The following is a 21,537-nucleotide window of genomic DNA, read 5'->3' as shown; positions in this document are numbered from 1 at the left end:
CAAAACTCAATGGCAATCTAATCAGCAATTTTGCACTCAATGGTCTATTGAGTCCCATTATCTATGCTGTGATTTGGGGGCATATGTGTTTTCATGAAAATGTTGGATTACTGTGCTGGCATAGACTGTTTTTTTTTAAGAAGCTCCTCAATTTCACTCGGAGCACAAAGACTATCAATGATGATAGCGTTTGCTGTATTTCTCAGAAATGGTCGCTAGAGGGCGTGCTCTACTCACAGGAACCCCGAATGTGGAATTCCCCGTGAAAAAAGGAGGTATTGCCTTACAGTCCGGCAGCAGAGCCAAAAATGAAGCAAGGCGAAAGCCGGCGGCTGGCATTTTCTTAAAGGTGTCCGCCGCAGGGAACCCGAGAGCGGAGAGAGGGGCCTTGGAGAAATTCCCCGGAGTTTGTTTTTTAACCAAATTCAATAAACCTACTGCAGCGCCACAAAGGAGGACAGAGCTCTCAGCTTGAAGTTTCTGTGACAGCAAGTGAGTGTGTTTAGCCTGTTTCTCTTGCTTTCTTTTTAGCCTAATCTGTCCCCACTTGTAATTAGAGCGATAATCTACCAAGATGTGTCTGTCTGGTTTAGATATGATTGCCAGGAGGAACGGCAACTTATGTACTGATTTTAATAGTAGAAATTTGTAAATACTTGAAATCAAAATGTTTGCCGACATATTAATATAATATCTAATTATATACTCACTTATTTTTGCATTTGTGTATGAGTTTTTTGTGGGGGGTGGGGGTGGGGGGGGGCACAGTGAGTCACATACGCTGAATATTTCTTGTTGAATTAAACAAAAAATAAACTTAATATTTAATATTAAATGAGCAGACAAAGGTGTTACTATTTCAAAATATTGTCACTTCAAAATGCAATCTGTAGATAAAATAAATGTAATCTGATAAATGATAAACGTAATCTGTTAAATGATAAATTAATTTGTTGGTAAGACTATAAAGATATTGCTTTTAAAGTACTCACGTTTTGTTCTTGGATTACTCAAGTTTTATCTTAATTTTAATTTTTATGCATTACAAATAGACTGTAGACAAATCTTTTGGTTATTTCATATTGCTTCAGTAATGTCAGGAGCATATATTTACTCCTGGTACTGATTTGCTTTTTTTTAGAACACTGAGAAGAGCCAAGAAATAAAGATCAATGCTATCTAGAAATTCAGTATAATATGCTGTTGATTAGTATATGAATGAAGTCAGTTATTAATAATTGCTACAATTACCTTTGTCCAGTGTAATGAGTTTTCTTCTATTCTTGGAATATCAGTATTTTAAATTCTTTTAACCTAATCATTCTAAATAATTACTTTCAATCCATATTGGCACGTGTAATATTTTATCTTTAGAATCCTTTGAGTGCTGATTGTGTTGTTAATTTGATAGTATTAAGACATGCATGTCTGATTCACATGATAGCTGAATTCTGCAGATCTAATATTATGAAATAAATAAATTCAAAATCTGAACAACATGGCAAAATGTTTTCAGAGCCATGATAGAAGCCATGTGCACATGTGGAAAACCCTGCAAACATTCAGAAGTGCTGTTCCGCTGCTGCTAGTGACGGATCTTACATGCGCATTGACAGACATCGTGCATGTGCCCGTTCCTGCTGGAGTTATGCTCTTCATCGTCTCCTCTTTTGTGCTGCAGATTACACTCTAAAGACCAATCTCCGTATAATACAATAAAACACTTTTATAAATAAAGAGTTTAAATGATAGAAATAGCTTACGTTTCAGTATTTCCACACAGGCACACCTATTTTTTTTTTCTTCCTTTTTTCAACTTAAAATATAACATTCATGACGAAAAACCATCTCTGAATCGGTATAGCAATGTTATTAAATTTTAGTCCATGAGCTCTTTTTGACGCATGGTGTGCTGTTGCCGCCAGCCCATGTTAATGCTTTGAGAGTTAATGCTGTCGGAACTGCATACACTCCCTTTACACCAGTGCTCTCCCACCAACAAAAAGAAGTGTTTTATAACCCGGCTTGCCATAAACACATTGAGTTACACCGAGCGGGCAGGCCCTGCACTTGCTCACTATCTGAGAAAGAATCAGCCTGTTACAACCCACGGCAGTTCCTGGTTCTTTTTTCTCTGCATCACTATCTTTTATTTTGCCATGTTTATGAAACATCGGGAAACTCTAGAACACGCAGCAGACGGGAGCGTGAGCGACAATGGCAGCGCAGGTGTCAGCGCATGCCAGTGCAGTCATGGCACCAGCCCTGCGCCGCACAAGCGTAAAGGTGAAGACAGGGGCCGGGAGGGGGGTTAGAGGTGGGAGCAACATGAAGGCAGACAATCGGGTTATCTAGGAGTGATAAAATGGAGGTGTGGGCTGCCTGTTAATTGGAGCCTGTTCCCCTGGTAAGATAAAAGCACGGGCGGAAGTCTCTCACTCTCCAGTGATGAACGAGGCTCATTTGCTGAGACGCGTCAGGAGCGCAGTGACTGCTGCCATTTATCTTCGCTTTGGGGTGGGGGTGGGGGGGGGGGGCAGGAGAGGGGCAGGACGTAGGCTTTCCACACCGCTGCATGCAAATTGGATTTTTAATGGTCTTTCTCAGGTCATTATTTAAGGATTCATTTAATTATTTAAATCCCGCCTCCCGCCTGACGTTGGCGGGGTGGCTAGCGCAGTAGAGGTGGCTGAGGGCTGTGCTCTCCGCATTAGAAGAGCGTCTTTTTGTGTTTGTCGATGGCCATACTTCTTGTGCGTTGAAACTCTGGCATATTTTCCCAGATCAAAACACACAGAATACGCACAGATGCTGTTGAAAGTTTGGGTGTTCAGACGGAGGGAGACTTTGTTATATTTCTCAGTTTGCTCAGTTTATACACAGCACACCCTGTAACCATTCCACAACTTAGAACGGCACTGAACACAGTATTAAAGAATGTACAGAGCGGCGAATACAGCATCTTATTCCATATCTGTCAGTTCAAGGTGGAAGGCAGCTAAATTAAATCACAGAGCCTTCAGCAGAGGACCAGTAAACAGCAATGTCAGGTAGTGAAGAATTCTCACACATAAGAGAGAGTGGGGTAGATGGAGAGGACAGAAGTACATGTTTGTGTTTTCTCCCAGACAGAGGCAATAGGAGCTCAAGGTAAAAGCGAAAGTGGAGGACAGAAGCGAGCGAGCGGGCTCCACACACACACACAGGAGAGCTCCTTGCTCTCGTCCCTCCTGTGCTCGTGCACTCTGCTGCTCACGGTCACATCCATGTCTCCTCTCTCCCGAGCAGCTCTCCAGCACCAAGCGCAGTGTAATAAATTAGCGCGGGATGTCGATAAATTAGTCGGCATGTCAGGTGTCTTCTGTGTCTGGAGCTTCATGCATTCCTCTGCATGATTTACATCTTTGCCTAGGTTTTGTTTGAACACAGACTCCTCTCTCTCTCTCACTCTCTCTCTTTCTCTCGAACACACACACACACACACAGTTCACATGGAACAAAACTTAGGTCCAGATCCTGCGATAAGTGCACCATGTGGGTAATATAACTTGCATGTTCCAAAACTGAAAATGCACTACAACATGTGCCCGGAAGGTCTGAGGCAGTTCAGCCGACGGATCTCATTAAGGACATTATTGGTCAGTTTGTAGAGTGAATTCATGGTCATTATGAGTCTGGTGGTCTGGTTACTGAAAGCCGTATCTACACATACTGTATCAGTGAGCTACCTATTGTGGGAAGAGTTGTATTCTCTCATTTAGACTACTGAAGAGAAACGACTCCACAGCCACTCCATGTTTGCCCTTATCCTGAATGAGTGATTTGGGCGGTAAATACAGGAAGAATGTTGATCTTCTTATGATGGAGTCAGGAGGCGGTAAGCACGTCATGAGCATACAGCAAAATAATAGTCTAATTGTATTGCGGTACCTGACCCTTGAAAATGATGGTGTGAAATTTTAAATTAACATATACATTATAATTATATTATGTACAAATTATACCTCTATATTTATTGTTTATTTCAGACCTGATGATGTATTGTCACTTGTATGAAAAATCTGGCCATATGTGAATTGGTGTTTTGGTTTAAATTCTAATTTAACAGGATTAATTGAACGTTCTAAGGCATGCAAATCCTTTTGGTGTGCGTGCGTGTGTGCGCGCGCGCGTCATTTTTTCATAAATTGAATTGGAAGTCCAAGTGAAATGGCTATAAATCATGTGCCTTAAAAATAGAACTACATCAGGTGTGCCAATATGAATAATTATTCAGTTATACTGAATAGTTCCGTTGGTTGATACTGATAAGGCGAAAGTCTTTCAATTAAAATTAAAATAGGTAATATGAATCGCATCTGCGTTTAGTTTGCTGCATGCCCCTAAGCTTCGTATACTCTGTTTAAACAAGTGCGGTGTTTTGTATTCTCTTTTTATGGCTGCCATATGGTTGCCAGTGAAAACACCATCCGTGGGGACTTTCGTTTAACCGCTTTCAGATTGGTATGAATTGCACAGTATGTTTTTGGGCACAGCCTTTCCTGGACTTCCATTTTAACTGAAATAACTCAGCTATCTAGTAAAATAATACAGGTTGATTTATTAAAATATCCTTTTGTGATATTACTTTAAGGTGGCAATCAGCAATCAGTTTAGGTGTCTAAAATCTCCGCGCTAAAAGCATCGATGCACATCCTTATGCTTCCATTGATATCCCTTAGTATAACTCCTGAACAGTTAGATCTCTCTCTCTCTCTCTCTCGCTCTCTCTCTCTCTCTCTCTGTGCGGTTTCGCGTATGAGCCAAGGGGTGCTTGTGAGCAATGTTTTCAAAGTCTGGAATTGATTTTAATGGGGAGTATCCTTTCCCTGTTTTTCAACCTATGGATGTATTTGAGCTTTCTTAGTTGGCTTCAACGTAACAACCGAGTGCAGTTTCTCACCTTGGTGCTGTCTCCCCGTCGCTCAAGACAGCGAATAGTGACTATAGCAGTAAAAGCAGTGGGCGTTTGTCAATGGACGCATTACTAGATTAAGGTGCTAGTCGTATTGTTAAGTAACGTTAGGTCCGTTAGCTGACTTAGAGTACTTTCATTTAATCTTATTGATACATTTGTTATTATTTTAATTGTGCTGGATTTTTTGTCGCTGGACTGTGCTTGTTTTCCGTCTTTCAAAGGGAGTGCTTCGGGATTTGACAAGGGTTTGGTAAGTTTCCATACACGTTTTATTTTGACCCATTGCTGTACCTGTTGTGTGAAATTGAGCATAATTGAACGAGTTTGAGAAAATATCGTTATTAGTTCATTGTAACAACAACGATAATTGCTTACAGGTTCTTTACACGTGTTGTTAATAGTTGATATTTGAGGAATATTTACTAACAAAAAAAAACTAGTAAAACTTTTTAGGACTCTCAACTACACGTATACTGCGTTGTAGTTGAGACCCCTGAAAAACATTTTAGGAATGATTTGAGGAAAAGTGGTTGATGTGGCGAGGGTGTGAGACATGTTGCTATTCTTTGACAACCCTTTACAGTGAATTTGATCAGTCAACTGTTAGTGCCGTTTTAAGTTTTTAAGATCCGCAACTATGACTCATTATGATTATCAAATGGCTAATAAAAAAGTTCATCAAAACTTTAAAGAACAAATGATGATAAGATTTTCTTGTCGTTATGGTTAATGTATTATTATTATTATTATTATTATTATTATTATTATTATTATTATAGCATCACATTTCACATTTGCAAACAAGCTAAAAAGAAAGTCCGGACATTCGACCGATCAAGGAAGACAGGTGGATGATCCACGAAGCCACGAAAGGAAGGCAATGCAATGCAGTTTCTTACATATGCTGTAAAAAGCAGAAAAAGTAGCCCGGTATGAAGTTATTGCTTTTTACAGGTGATGCAGTTCAGTCAGCGTTCAATGTAGCTTAGAGTTTACTTTAGCTTTATTATATTATCATGCTGGCCAACTAGTGATGCCAAACAAAGCAGCACCTTACAGTTCCCCTATTATTTAGACGATACTGCAAATGCCAAGTCTCCATATGTGTTTGTCAGCTCCATTATTTTGTCTTGCTTTGAAGATTCTCAGCTGTATATTAATATTGATCTTATTGTAGGCTGGCATCTAATTTCACAGCAAATCCTATGATTCCCGTCAATTTGCTGAAGGTTTTTCGTACCCATCCCTCATTTAATCGCCAGGCACGGCTCCGCCGCATGAACTGGTTGCAGACTCAACATGTTTGATTTTCTGGAACTTTTAATCGACTGTTGCACTGTTCCCACATTCTTACTGCACGTTTTTCTGTTAGGTTTGGCAAATGATTAACATCTAGATTTCCGTTTAATAGTTATATCGTTGTGGTGAAACATATTTAAACTGCACACTCACTTACCTCCATAGTAATACTCTGAGAGAGATTTTCTGATCCCTGGTTTTAGTGAGTAACAGTAACCGAGAAGTCCGGGTTTTGACGCCTTCTCATATAATATATCCACTCCCAAGCCAGATTTCCCCTCATAAGATCATTACCATTCTAGCCACGGAATACGAAATGAATCCCACAGAGCAGTTTATTATAGGAATAACAAGGGACTCGTGGCGGTCACTTTTTCATTCGAGAAAACGCGCGCAAATTTCCAAAAAGCTGTCAATACCGTATGCGATAACCCACAATTCCACATACAACTGTTTCCGCTCACAATTAGGAATATATGCTGTCTGAGTTTGACACACACTGCTTGAAAATCAGTAACAGGAACGGTAATTTATGAAGCAATGTGATGGTCTGTGTCGTCTGCAACTCTATACCAGGAGAGCTGTTTATTTTGATAATTGAAGATGTTCGAATAAACTCATTCTCGCAGACCTGAGGAGTCATTTTACAAAAACGCCACTCTACTGCTTAAATACATGCCTTAGCCTACTTGAGAAACGTTGACACCTTCATTCTTCAGAAGTTACATTTGCATGAAATCAGTACGTTGACAGGTATCGTCCTTTTCATTTCACATTCCTTAAGTAATGGCCACCGTTTCTGCTCAGCTGGCAAGTGGTCTGTTAGATTCATCTGCGGATCAATGACTATTTTCCTTCAAACAAGCGCAATAATACCAAGCGTAACAACATGTAGAAGGGAGCTCTGACATTCGTACACGTTAGAGCTCAAATGAGCTGCAGCGTGTTAACCAAGTTTTCCACCTCCTGGCTAAACGCCCCCAGGGGTATAGCAGCAACACTGATTTGACCCACTGACAAACATGAAACTATTATTTGGTATGTTTCACTTGATTACATGAATGGGTGGCTGTGAATTCCCGTTTGTTTTTAGAAGGAACGGGAATAATAATGATAGTAGTCACAATCACGTGTTTACGGAGGGAGCTGTTTGTGAGAACATTCCATTTTCAGCTCCAGGTGGGTGATGTGAGGCTGAGTCTGCCTCTGCTCTCCTGATGTAGCAGATCATTTTCTCAGCTTTGAAAGGCAGGACTCCTTGGGCCTTTTGGCACCCTCAAGCTGAACGGGTAAAATCAACACATCCAATATATTTTTCTTCCCTGGCCTGAACAGCTTGAGGAGGAAAGGAATGCTTGTGTTTTTTTTTTTAAACCCACCCTCCCCCCCATTTCTTCGCACTACTATTTCTATGCCATTGCTTGTTTTAGAGGTAAACTTGAGTCAATTTTCACATATCAATCAAACCTATTGGGACATATACTAAATGCACAGTGCATACAGTAGTAGTCTGTTGTAACAGATTGTACCGCTGTTCTAAAAACCATTATAGATACAATGAGATATAATTATTTGCATTAGGCCACAATCCATCAGAATCCTACAATTATGTTAATGACTGCATTTTTTACTCATAATCTCCACAAAATCCTCCATAATGAATGTCTTCAATTGAGCATCTTGGTGAATGCGGGTTGTACAGAGTCTCGCTTTTTCTTGTTTTGTTATTTTGGCACTTCTGCAGAATTAGCATGTTTCTCTGCGTTATACTTTCCTCAGGCTACATTTCAGAGCTTGTCTTCCTCTGTCCACTGGTGTGTCAGTAAGTCATGCCATGAAGTGGGTACAAGCCTTTTTTAATCAATCCGGGTGAAGGGTTCTCGCTCATCCCTATCACGGAGCTTCTCCACCCTAGCTACCCTGCGGTGGAACAAACTCCCTGTCCCTCTACAAAACCACTCCCTCATTTCCCATCTTCCGCCGTGGTCTGAAGACGCATCTCTTCAGATTACACCTGGACTAACTGTCACCACTTTGCAGATCAGTTCACTTAAATTTCCCTCTTTCATGCCACTCATGTTACATGTACCTCCATTCCAGCACTTATTGTCCTTTGTATCATCGTCCTGTTGTTGTATCTTGTACTGACCCTAGTTTGACTTAGCATAGTTTAGGTCAGAGTAATGTTCACTGTGTGAACTGGACTTAATGTGTTCTTCGCTATGAGTAACTGTACAAAATGAGTATTGTACCATATCAGACCTGTGTTTTGTAGTTGTTCCAGTGACCTTTGGTATGCACTTTTGTACGTCGCTTTGGATGAAAGCATCTGCCAGATAAATGTAATGTAATGGGTGAAGACGCAGCTCTGCTTCTTGCCTCAAGGTGGCGTAAGTGCGCGGCCCGTGCTTGTTTCCCGGACGTCCCTCGGCCATTTATGATTCGTCATTGCAAAGACTCGCCAAACGCTTCCCGTGGAATCCGCTCTGAGATTCCGACCCTCAGTCAACTGCTCCCCAGCCCTGCCAAGTCCACATGTGTCATCTCCACAGATTTCCTCCAGATGCTGGGGATTTGGAGATGTGTTAGAGGTCTCTTTCTCGGTATGGCTTGGTCATGCATTCTCAGATTCAGACCCTCTCTCTCTTTTTTTCAGAAAAATGTCATGTTCCCTGTTGTTTCTGATTGTGTTTCAGTGAGCCAGTGGCTGGGAGGTCAATTTGACCTTTGGCGGAGGCTTACCACTTCATATTGCCGTCAGGCTTTTGTTTTTACATGATCAGTAGTTGTGGTTGTTGTTGTCGTATGAATCACAGTTCATATATTCGGACGATTTGTGGATTTAGTTTGTGTTTTTCACTTGCGCCAAGATTCATTTTGCATCCCAGTTTCTGGAGCCTGCCCTATCACAGACCTGTCCATTAGGATATTAAAAGTGGTAGTGTAATGTCCCGATAAACATGCTCTTTTTCAGTGGCATGAGGGTATGACTAGCAAGATATTTGAGTTGTATGAAGAGTGAAATGAAGTTGCATGTAGAGTGAAGCATGCCAATAGTACCGTAACTCACCAATGGGAATGTGCCATTACTGCTTAGCTGGGCAAATTAACAATACCAACTCTGTAAGAAAAAGGGTTGAGAGTCAGAAGGTGAAATGGAGAGAAGGAGAAAAGGTTGGAGAAAAGGTTGGAGAAAAGGCGGTAAGTGAGAGGGGATGGGGGGATGGGGAAGGAGTGGCGTTTAATGAGTCCAGCTTCCTTTGAAAGTCCTGGCACCCTTGATAGTGTGTGTGTCAGTATTTGAACACTTAATAAAATTATTTGCGGTTTCCCCCGGAGTTCAAAGCGGACCGCTGCCCGGCTGTTGGGAAGGCGCTTGTGCAATGGAAAATGCAGCGTTCCTGTCGGAATTCTCCAGAAACCACAAGCTGCCTACCGCAGCATGGCTTTGAAAGGGGGCCGCGCTCGCTGATTAAGACGTGACTTACCTGGGTCACGTGACCGGCCGCCGCTTGATCCTGTTCCATCTCACAGCGTGGAGGCTCGCGTTTTCATCGGCAGAAATTCCCACGTTGCAGACAGGAAAACGGTGAGGATGAAAGCAGAAATGAAGGTAGCTGACCGAGGCACGCGGCCTGGCCAAGGCTGGAACCGACCTGGCCTTCAGCAGGTCGTTTTTCACATTGCAGTTTCTCATTCAAAAGTGAAATCTTAGAAGAAGACAGGGAACGGAGGACTTCCCATGTGGAGCCATGAACAGTGAGTTTCGTCTGAACAGCTTGCGAGCATATGCTCAGTTCTTTTATGGTACTAAAGAACAGCATGAGAAGATTCTAGTAAATTCTTTCTGCTAAGCTACATAACCTCCCATTATGAAGGTAGATTCTCGTCAGTAGATGTTCAGTAGAGTTGCTTGGTTATTCTCAGGAAATACCTAAATGTATTGTCATGTTCTGCGCTCTGTTTGCGCAGTTGTATCTCCTCCTCCAGAGCTCCTTGGAATAAGTCTGTGTCATTTCTGGTAAAAATATATTTATAGCAGTGGGTTGTACTACTGGTGAAAAACTATAACTTGGAATCTTGGTCCTTCAATGAGCGGCTTTAGATGTGCGCCTGTGTTCAGGTGTTAGGGCCTGTTCTCTTCATTTGGTGCTGAATGAACGTGATGTAGTCTTCACTGGAGGAGGTTTGGGACAAACCCAACCCAAAAGAAAAGCCTGTTTCACGTGGGATCTCTCCATGGTGCTGAAGTATTTCTGCGATCGCAATAATTCATTCATTCATTCATTCATTCATTCACCTATCCATCAATTCATTTTTTCAATCCTCCGTTCATTTATTTTGCCAACCCCACTCGGCTTGGTGCTGTTTTGCTGCAGACCGATGTTGGTTCATTAGTTTGGGGAATCTGACAGGAGTGGCGATGTCCACTGTGGAGGACTACGCCGTGCACTGTGTTTGTTTGTAGTCGCTGTTTTGTTTGCTTTCTGCCCGAGCGTGCAGCGTTTCCTGGTCCATTTCCTTTCTGCCACTCATTCCTTTCTTAAGCCATTCAGTAACTCATTATGAATGAGCTTTCTGTCAGCAGCAAACAGAAAGAAGTCTGGATTACATTTCACACTGTATTTTTCTTTTGTGTTGTTTTGCTTTTCATGTTTTGGTCCTATAAAACACCTGTTTACTACACTAATGGGAACATATCTGTGAGCATTGTAATTTCAGGAATGCGCTCCTCACATTCATCTAAACACATTCAACAGCTCATGTGGGGAACTATCAACAAACACAACTACGCCTGCTAACCCCACATTATGCACAGCATAATGGCTATCCTCAGAGGCAGCGTTAAGCAGCTGCGCGCGAGGAGTCAAGCGCTCATTTCCCCCTTCTTTACTGCCTTGACAACTGCAGTTTCAGTTGTTTTTATGTTTATTTTCGCTTTGCAAGGAGCGACTGCGCTGATCAGCCCACCATGTTGGATCAGTTGGCTCTTTGTAAATCTGGGATTGTTAACATTTTGATTGAAAGGATCAAACGTTAACATTTGCCTACTTGCCTATTTACGTCTTTCCAGTAGGATAACAGCCTTTGACACAGTAAATATTCTGTTGACTAGGAAAAGGAATCCATTACTTGAAGGGCATAGATGGTTGTCATTATGCAGTGTATATAATCTTATGATGGAAGACAAGAGGTTTGCTATTTGTTTGTCTTTGTTTCTGCTTGAGTGTATCTCATCCTCCAGGAGCCCATGGAATGAGCGATTTGAGTGTGTGTCCATCTCAGAGCTGAGAAAGGCACCAGCCGGTTCCTCTGGGCCTTTCCCCTCAGGTTCTGTTGTTTTAACGTGCGCTGGAATCCGCAGGCAGGGAAGTGGGCTGCGGGACCGGCTGCATTTCTTTCATGGGCGTTCTCCCCATCGGAGATGGGAGCGCGGAAGGTATTTTAATGGGTCCTGGACCCGGGCTGCCGCTCGACGCTCGGCCAAGGCACACGTGAGGGCCGCGGCTCCTACCCGCCAAAAGCCGGAGCTGGAGCCCGAGAGCGGGGCCTCCAGACGCGGACGCGCCCGGGCCGGGGTCGGGGACGACGCGTCCAAAAGCGACACGCCCGCCTCTGTTCCTTTGTACAGCTCGGGCAGTCTGCCGTTTCAAAGAACGTTTCGCTGGCGCTGAACGTTGCTTTGAGGTACAGTAAAGACTATCCATCACTGGACGAAACCCGAGTGAGTCCAGGTTAAGGTGGAAAATCGGGCGTGGCGCTCTCTCAAACACGGAGAGCCGCTGTGGAGCTTCTGAGCGGAGCTGGGGATTTCTCAATTTGTCAGTGATCCCCCTGCTAATGGCACCCTCAGCCGTGAGCCCCTCCCCCCCCCCCCGCCTGCTTCCTGCAGCGCTAATGAAGTCCAGAGAGGTGTTGTGAGACCGAGCCCCCCCGCCGTCCTCAGGCTGGGTTTGAACCGCCGACCCCTGACCTTCATTACCTGCCGAGTCGCCGCCGCCGGGGGCTGCGTTTATCCAGCTGGAGGGGTCACAAAGTGTGAGGAGAGGAAGGGATTTAAGAAATGGAGGAGGAGGGAGGGAGAGTGGGGAAGGGGTGCAGCTGAGGGCTCCTGTTTGCTGTTTATTTTACTGGCTCCTCGTGCCATTCCTGGCCTGACAGCTTGCTCGGGGACTGTGATCCCCACAAGGCAGTGAGGCATTTTTACAGTATTTTAATGTGAGAAACTGGGCTGTGTGTAGATCCTCATGTTAATTTGAGGCTAGTTGTTGATCATTTGAGATGCATTGGGAAGCCACAATTTTCACATTAAAGTCAATGCACTATTGAATATGACTTTCCTATTAATATTACAATACATATAAATAATATAAAATAGCTGCAATTTACAAGATCAATAGCTCTGAACAAAAACATAGTTTTGAATGAATTGTATGCAGTGCCCATTGAGATAACAAATGCATTATCTATCTTAAAACATAGCAGTGGTGCTGACCAGTTACATTAAGGAAGAAAGACTGATTTCTGCATTGGGAAATGAGAAGCATTTGGCTTATTAGTAATCTTTTCTTTTCTTGCAAAACTTTCTGCCTTCTGCCAAATTCTCTGGCATGATACATTCTGGAGTCAAGATGACTTACGGTTATGATCTATGAATTTAAATCTTACAATTATATAATGTGGCATAATATTCACTGTTTAAAAGGTTGTGGCTTCTGCTAATACGTAAGGCCCCTAGCAAGGTTTTATACTTCATTACTTAAATAAACTCAAATAAAATTATCCTGAATATATTTTAGTCACACCGAGCAAAAGTCCACAGCTCCATAGAGATGGAGGATTAAAAAACGTTAGATCTGGATGTTGATCTCGCATCTTTGTCTGGTAAAGCTGATTAAAGCCAAATTTGGGATTACTGGGGGGTCCTTAAGGAGAGGGAGCTGCAGAAAGCACTCCCACAGGTTCAGCTGAATGGACCCGCAGCTCGAGGCTCCGATTAAATCGGGTGAGAAGAGCTGTCCGGCAGCCCCCTGCCCCGGGCCGGGGAGCTTAAGACGGGGTGAGACTCTCCGCGGCTGTCCGCCTTCTCTCCCCAGAGTCAAATAATGCTTCTCAGCGCCTCCTGTTGTTTTAATCTCTGGACTGAGACACAGGGAGAGAGAAAGGCTAGCAGGACAGGCAGCTCAACATGGGAGCATCTCCCGGTGACACGCAAAGCTGAAAAAACGGTCTCTGGAATTTGCCCTTCAAGACCACCCTTTTCAATCCCCCTTTCCCTACACCTCCCACCTCAGTCCGATTTCCCCCCCAAATCCACCTTTTCCCCCCTGTGGGGCTCACAACAGTCCAAGCCCCCCCCCTGAGAGCCCCACCCACAGCTGTAAGAGAGCAATCGTGGGAGAAGATAAAGGGAGCTGAACGTGGGGGATCGTTTGTCCTGATTTGTACCTGTCCCTTCCAAAGCAGTCAAGCTGTGAGATGTCAGTCCTGGAGCTCTCTGGGGTTCTGTCACTTTGACAGGGCTGCTGCTAATGAGGAAAATATGTCATTCTTTGTCACTAGTTTATTTCTTCAAGATTTATGTTGTCTTTGCTGTATGCACTATTCTCGCCGCTATAGTTCCTTTGACAGACACAGAAAAGTATGCATTTGGAGGACTTGAAGTGCAATTTATGTTAATGGTTATTGTGCATGTAAAATGTTTATGGTCTGATTTAAACATATTTGATGTCAACAGACAACATTTTATCTTAGTTTTAAAGGAAATGAAATATGTGTCCATTTTAAATTGGATTAGACAGTTGTGCTAGAACTTTAGTTTTCCTCAAACACTCATTGACTAGGCTTTTTGGACAGAGGCAAAAAGTCTTAGAGAGAATACACCAGAGCATTGTGAATGCAGTTGTAAAGGACCAAAACGTATTTAAAAACCTTAACTATGAATGTCTGTAAATTGTATAACCACCATACTGTGCAAAAGGAGGAATGACTATCAAAGTGTTCACAGAAGAATTCACTGAAATGAAGGCCCACATGTTAATCTCGAGCAGTGTACAGTACGGTGGTTTTAGTGGCTGGAACGACATGCCAGAATACATATAATTGCATTAACTGAACCACAAAATTCTAAAGACATTCTCTCCAGGCAGAGAACACCCACTCTATAACCATATTCTTGTGTCCCCTGTTATCCCTGTACCAGTTAAACTCTGTTCCTTCGCTTGTGCAAGAGTTTAAGTGAACTTTCAGGAGCTCTGGACACCCTGACAGCATTGACAAAAAGCAGGTGCCTGTTCCCAGTTGTCTCACACACACACACGCACACACACACGCACATTTTCACAGAGATCCAGAGCTCCTTTGTCAGCCCGGGCTCTCAGAACTGCCCACAGAATTCAGTGACTCGATTAGCAGAACCTCAACCAGCTAACCGTGAACACACGTACTCTACTTCATTCCTTTGCTTCATCCAGTTTTTTAGGCTTTTCGGATGTGCAGCCCAAGTATGATGAGGCTGCAAACCAAAGCCAAGTGTACCCTTACAGTGAAGCAGATTTCACAATGGCACTGCCATGAAAGGTTGTTTGTTCTGGTGGCTTAGCCCCTCTGAAGTTGTAATGTCTTTTCAACATTCAAAGTTCTAGAACTCCATTGCTTTCCATTACTGGTAGTGATTGTTACACCAGCATTATAATGTTCAGTTCAGACCATTCTAATTACATATTTCTGATCTTACAGCATAAAGGGATGAACACTGTGTTGTCACCCTTGTTCCGCACAGCTGTTGTTGTTGTCATTCAACAGGCTGAGGCAATTTGTTTGCACCTCTGAAGTCAATTGAAGAATACATAGCAGCTGAATATGAACTTGAGACCTCCAGACAGTAGCAACATCTGTCAGCTAACGATCAGACAGCAAGCGCTGCAGAATGAATAAAGCGCATATAAGTCGAAAGGCAGCCTTTGCAGTTTGATCCATTGCCGTTGGGTTGTGGCTGTGCGGAGTATGCTGTTGGTTAGTTCACTTTGATTTATGCACACGGCCCGAGACGCCGCTAACTTGCTTCTGTGGGGACTGCGAGGCTGTATTAAACAGCTGTGTCGAGCTGTTCATTTCTGTTTACGCTTCCACACGCCAGGCTTCCCTAAAACAGACAGACGCTCGTGGAGGCAGAAGCGAAAAGATCATAGGAAGAGGTGGCGTTCACTGCACCATATTTGGTCATTCGAGTCCCTCTTGTCTTTCAGCTCGATGTGACTCCTTCTGCTCTCTTTACTCTTGTCTCTCTCGCTCCCCCCGTCCTTTTCTTTAGCCACTCATTAACACAGTGCTGACGGAAGCTGGAGGAATGCTAATTAGTTGCTAATTATATCAGCAGGGTCTTCGGCCAGCCAGTAACTCTTAGCCCTGTGTTCTGGCCGGGCTTTAATGGAATCAGTCTCCTCACCGAGCCCTGGGAGCATGCTCACCCTCTTATTATTTCTGCGTGACACCCTCAAGCTACTTGATCAACACCTCTCTTCCACTGAGGGCATCTCTCTCTCTCTCTCTCTCTCTCTCACACACACACGCACAGAGGTCAGGCCTTCGGGAGAAAGGGCTGAGAGGGAGGGTGTGAAGGGAAGTGGAGTTTGCCGGCCGAATGGGTCCATTCTCCCGCACTTTGACAGTCGCTATGTCAGGGCCCAATAAAGGAGGAGGCTCGCTTCGGCTTTTGATGTCACAGCCCCCCCCCCCCCCCTCCTCTGCCAATGGACTGTGACTGAAGTAAATGCAGAAGCAGGCTTTTGTTCGGATGGAGGAGGGATGGTGTGAGAGGGGAGAGTGAAGAGTGCAACTGCATGTGGGGTGTTGGGGGGGGGGGCGTGGCGGTGCGGCTTAGGGAAAGTTTTGCGAAGGGGAGGAGGGTGTCTCCTCAGATGCGTCCCTGAATGGTCCACGATGAGCAAAACACATGGCGATATTGAGGGAAAAGCACTGGCCCTTAATATTATCCTTGCAAGGACGAACGAGGGAGCATAGGGCTGTGCTCAGCCACTGTCGCTGTCCAATAAGGGCCTGATCCTGAGTGCGATCACTGGACGCTCTTCTGAGGTGTATTTTTAGGGCTTTTTCCACTGGGGCTGATTGTGATTAACCCTGCAGTATGTAGCCAATGAGCTGCAGCAGGGCACTGCGGTCCAGTGAGTCTTCTGTCGTAGAACAACAGCGAGGCTAATGTGTGCTTTTAACCCACAATCATGTTTGCCTGAAAATAGACTTTGAAATAACAGTTACAGTTTTTATTTCTTGTTCAAAGTTACAGGCAAGATGAAACACAAATAGACCAAGACTCTGATAACAACTTTGGGTTCTGAAATAAACATTGTAGAAGTGCTTAATAATTTCTAATTCCTAGTTTCAGCCTATGCATGTTGTTTGTACAGTGTAACCAGGGAAAGTTCCATTTGTGCACGGTATGGCGCTTTGCGTGTCCACAAAACCTCAGTTGATCCACCCATCGCTCAAGAAGAGTGGATCTACAGGTCGCTCAAAGACGGTGGATCTGTGTTTGATATTTTAGGCTCCTAGGTATTGCTGTTTAATGCGGAACTCCCACACAGGGAGACCAGAGGCCAATGTTCCCTGGGTGAACTGAGGGAATGTGTCAAACCATGATTATGTTATGATAGGATTATATTTAGAAGTTTTTTCTTGTTTGTTTTTTTTTTTGAGGGGGGGGGGGGCGGATGACCAGAATCCCACCCAGGGATGTGAATGGAGGAGCTGAAAGGCCTGTGTCATTGAAATTCAGCACGCAGTACCAACCAGCAGCACCCTAACATCTCTCTTTACGTCTGGGCGTGCTCCGTCTGCTCCGCTTCAGTCAGTGGGTGGAGGGGACCTCCTGAATAGACAGGAACAGGCCAGAGGTGTGCCAATGCCCCCGCAGGACACGGTTTATGGGAAAGTTCCCGGAGACCGGGTCAAGTTGACAAATACTTTGAATTCATAAGCAATAAAGATAAGCAGATGTTAAGGGGCTCGCGCTGACAATGAGCTTCTGTCTAAATTACACACAAAGGGCAGCAGAAATGATAAATCTGCGCTCTGTATTGCCGCGGCTTTGCTGAACTCTGCCGCGCACAATCTCCGCGCACTTTGTAATCTTATCAGCTGTCACGCCAGATTTAGCGCCGCCTCGCTCGCGCAGCGCGACTCCCTTTCCTCTGCACTGTAATGTCTGGAGTTTCTCCAGGAAAAGCTCACTCTCTGTTTCTCCCGCCCCTGTCAGACTGCAGCGAGAGGCGTCGGGCTGCTGGAGAAGCTCTGCACGGCGAGAAGGTCCCCCCTCTCTCTCTCTCTCTCTCTCTCTCTCCCCCCCCCCACGAGCCCCGCACGGCAGGATGAGTGACGCCTGGAGGTGGCTGCTGGGAGCCTGCCTGCTGGGCGTGGCCTCGGCCGCCGCTCACAGCAGCAACCCGTTCGCGGGCCAGCAGAGCCCGCCGGACCCGTGCTACGAGGACAACGGCGCCGCCCGCCGCTGCATCCCGGAGTTCATCAACGCCGCCTTCGGCAAGGAGGTGCAGGTGTCCAGCACGTGCGGCCGGCCGCCGTCCCGCTCCTGCAGCGTGGTGGGGCGCGAGGAGCGGCCCGCCGTGCGCGCCTGCCAGATCTGCGACGCCTCGGACCCGCGCCGGGCCCGCCCGGCCGCCTACCTCACCGACCTCAACTCGCCCCACAACCTGACCTGCTGGCAGTCGGAGAACCTGCACAGCTCGCCGCACAACGTGACGCTGACGCTCTCGCTGGGCAAGAAGTTCGAGATCACCTACGTCAGCCTGCAGTTCTGCTCGCCCCGCCCCGAGTCGCTGGCCATCTTCAAGAGCATGGACTACGGCAAGAGCTGGACGCCCTACCAGTTCTACTCCTCGCAGTGCCGGCGCGTGTACGGCCGGCCCAACAAGGCGGCCATCACCAAGCAGAACGAGCAGGAGGCGCTGTGCACCGACGGGCACACGGACCTCCACCCCGTCTCCGGGGGGCTCATCGCCTTCAGCACGCTCGACGGCCGGCCCTCGGGGAAGGACTTCGACAGCAGCCCCGTCCTGCAGGACTGGGTGACCGTCACGGACATCCGCGTGGTCTTCAGCCGGCCGCAGCTGGCCGCGGCGGGCCGGGAGGAGGAGCCCGGGGCGTCGCCGGCGACCATGCCGCCCTACTTCTACGCCGTGGGCGACTTCCAGGTGGGCGGGCGCTGCAAGTGCAACGGCCACGCCTCCCGCTGCCTGAAGGACAAGGAGGGCAAGCTGGTGTGCGACTGCAAGCACAGCACCGAGGGGCCCGAGTGCGACCGCTGCAAGCCCTTCCACTACGACCGGCCCTGGCAGAGGGCCAGCGCCCGCGAGGCCAACGAGTGTCTGCGTGAGTCGCTCCTCTCTTCTGTCTGTGGCCGTGTCCGTCTTTGCTTCCATTTCACGGTGTCCGGTTGTCCATTTGTTCCAGTATTCTTGTGGATGCGTTTAATCATTAGTGACCCGCATGTTCTCCATCTGAGGGTAGTTGGCGAGTGAATTTTCATTTTGGTTCTTCCACAGGTTTTCATTTCCACTCAGAATGAACCTGGAATATTAAGCATTGCTTAGAGTCATTTTTTTTTAAATCTTATCGTGGATGGCTTTACGGTGCCAGCACATTATTAGCATGGTCGCTAATCGCGTAGAGGCAGAGGCCAGTCAGCCAGTCTCCCTGACGCTCAGCTGGTGGTCCCTTGTGTGCATCTCATATCCAATCATCTGCCTGATTAAGCACAGAGTCAGTAATCTCCACTAAAGCAGAGCTTTACCAGCTTTAATGGGCATTAGAGAGCAGCCGGGTTCTGCGGTGTCAGACCAGCGGCAGGGGCTGCTTGGTATTTTGTGCGTCGTGGGTCCTCGTGGTCGTAACAGAAAACACACCCGTGCATACTAATCCCGGCCCTTCCTGCCAATTTTCCACAGGGGAAATCTTGATTGTGAACGTAGGAGTAACAATATGCGGCCTGGCCCGCGAGAATATAACGAACGTAAATACAAACAGCTGCCCGTTTGGTGTTGAACGCAACCCCCCCCCCTCACGCTCTCTCCCCCCGTCACCTCCGTCTCCCGAAACGCTCCTCCCTCGCCCAGCTGAGGGAATTCTCCGCCTCTGACAAGCGCTTGAATGAAACTCAGAATTGATAATGAGGGATTTGAGTCAAGTTCAGCCCAAGCCCTGGTGTGTAGAGAGCTAGTCCGATTGTGCAGCAGGGCCGGCCTCCCTCAAGTGCCATCTCTGAATGAGGCTCGTCATATGTACTTAGGTGAAGGGGGTCTTTCCCTCGAACCACAGCTGAAAAGCCTCTGAATAATGATGAAATGTTTTTTTGTTTGGCAAAGCCTTTTTTTTTGTTTCCATAGAAAAAAAAGTGCTCGCAGTTTGGAAGAAATGAGATAACGTTATTGTTTAGAAATAGCGAATGACTGATATTTGGGCAAGGCGTTGTTTCGCTAAACTCAGAGCGAGACTCGCAAGGTTCACGTCGGAGAAACTAAATTGGCCTTTTCTGTTCCGCATTACACATCGCTGGAGGATTTATGGGAGAGTGAATTTTGTGTGATTTTGGAGAGACTCAGACACTCAGCTCTGACGAGACCTTCCCTTTTTGTCTTTTAATTAATGACCCTTCAGTGTTTCTTTCACACTGCTGGGAGTTACAATAGCACATTTTCAGGAGCGGGTGCCAGGAGAGAATGAGAATAGGGAAGAGAGACATGAGGCTGGAGTCGCCTTGGCGTAAACAGAGCTGTAGAAGGTGAGTGTTGCTGGAGTGTGGTTCTGGAGGAGGGCTGTTGTTGAGAGGGAGTTTTTGAAGTGAGCAACGCCAAGTCATTTAGCGAGAAGGATTAGAGGGTGGAGAGGTCAGGGAGGAGTCTGGGGAGGCTTGAATATTTATTTAAATTGGACCGCAAACGCTTTTGTTGAAAGGAGGAGGTCTTCAATACAAAAAAAAAAAAAAGAATCCAGAGAAGAAAGTGAAGAGGAAGGAGGGGGATGAAAAGAAAAACACAAGGATCTTTTTGTGGAGGGATAGAAAATGGAGGAGAGGGATTATAGAGCGACAGTTTCTCCCCCTCCCTGCCCCCCTGCCCCCTTTGCCATCCCTGCGCCGTGGCACAAGGGCTGGATGTGTGCTGGCCCGGGTCCCGCCGCGGGTCAGATGTACTGCGCGGTGAAGTGTCACCCCTGCTCTGCCGCGCCTTTTCCACGACAAAGGCAAACAGTAGAATTTCCTGGATTTCGATTGGGTGGGATTTTCTCTTTTCATTCGGGGGGGGGGGGTTTGCGGTCTGGAGAAGGCGCTCTGTTGAGAGCCGGGTAAATCGCCGCTGGCTGTCGTAATGAGCAGGAATGTGGGCACGTTACAGTCTGACGGCGGGTAATGGGCTCTGGGGCTGTTCTCGGCGTTACGGCATTCTGAGCCCCCTTTATAAACACAACCCCCCCCCGTCACGAACAAGTCTAAACAGCGAATGACACCAAGTCCCAGACACTGGCACACCGCTGGGTCTTAGTCATGCAAGAATGGCATTTGGCTCTGATTGCTTTTAACCTCAAGACAAGGCATAATATTCCAGACACGCTCTGAAAGCTTGCCAAGTGAAATTACTGCAGTTTTTTTCGTAACCTCTTGTTAATGTTAACAGATTACCTTTGTGTGGGATTACGGTGCCACGTGATAAGACGCGCTAAAAGAAACACCTGGTATTTCTGCCTCTGTCAAAATTAATCCATGTTTTTCGAGACATTTGGGTCTTTGATGTAGAAGATTGCTTTGTCATTTGCTGTTGAGTCTTTTCAAAGGTTGCACTCTAATTGCGTTTGTCAGGGAATTTTTTGCATTACTGTAACCATTAATACATGGCAGAGGGGATATTTTTCCTCTCATTTCGCGTGTGTTTATAAATTGGTGGAGTGGCCGAAACACAGTGTTGCTCAATTGCTTGTCCAGAAAAAATGTGTTTTTAGGAGGGCAGAATATCGACTTGAAAGCCACTGTCCCTTCTTTAACCTCCTAACGCAATGAAATGGCAGAAGGGAAAAAAGTGAAGTAAAAAAAAACGAAAAGAAAGAACTGGTGTATATTTGTGTAGAGTTCGGTAATTGCCAGTGCTGTGGCCTGAGATCATATTTTGTATTGAGGAGCGCCAGATCTGGTTAGCGGGCGGTAAAGTGACAGGGCCGGCAGGAGCAGAGCCGTAGCATTCCAGCGCTGGCAGCGC

At 45.9% G+C, this 21,537-nt stretch overlaps 1 protein-coding gene across 2 annotated transcripts in view; it reads left to right on the top strand.

Moving 5' to 3' along the window:
* Positions 1-208: 208 nt before the first annotated feature.
* Positions 209-21,537, top strand: part of ntn2 (netrin 2) — a 66,515-nt gene continuing 45,186 nt past the window's right edge. The window contains exons 1-2 of one of the 2 annotated variants that reach the window (XM_035407124.1): positions 209-492; positions 17,532-18,661. In XM_035407124.1, the coding sequence (XP_035263015.1) occupies positions 17,644-18,661 (1,018 nt within the window). In that variant the 5' untranslated portion in view covers positions 209-492; positions 17,532-17,643. Of the gene's footprint in view, positions 493-4,722; positions 5,208-17,531; positions 18,662-21,537 lie in introns of those variants that run through there. The other variant, XM_035407123.1, reaches the window with a different exon arrangement.

The sequence above is a fragment of the Anguilla anguilla genome, chromosome 2, assembly GCF_013347855.1.
Source record: "Anguilla anguilla isolate fAngAng1 chromosome 2, fAngAng1.pri, whole genome shotgun sequence".
In the NCBI taxonomy this organism is placed as follows: domain Eukaryota; kingdom Metazoa; phylum Chordata; class Actinopteri; order Anguilliformes; family Anguillidae; genus Anguilla; species Anguilla anguilla.
This window is presented reverse-complemented; position numbering and strand designations above follow the sequence as displayed.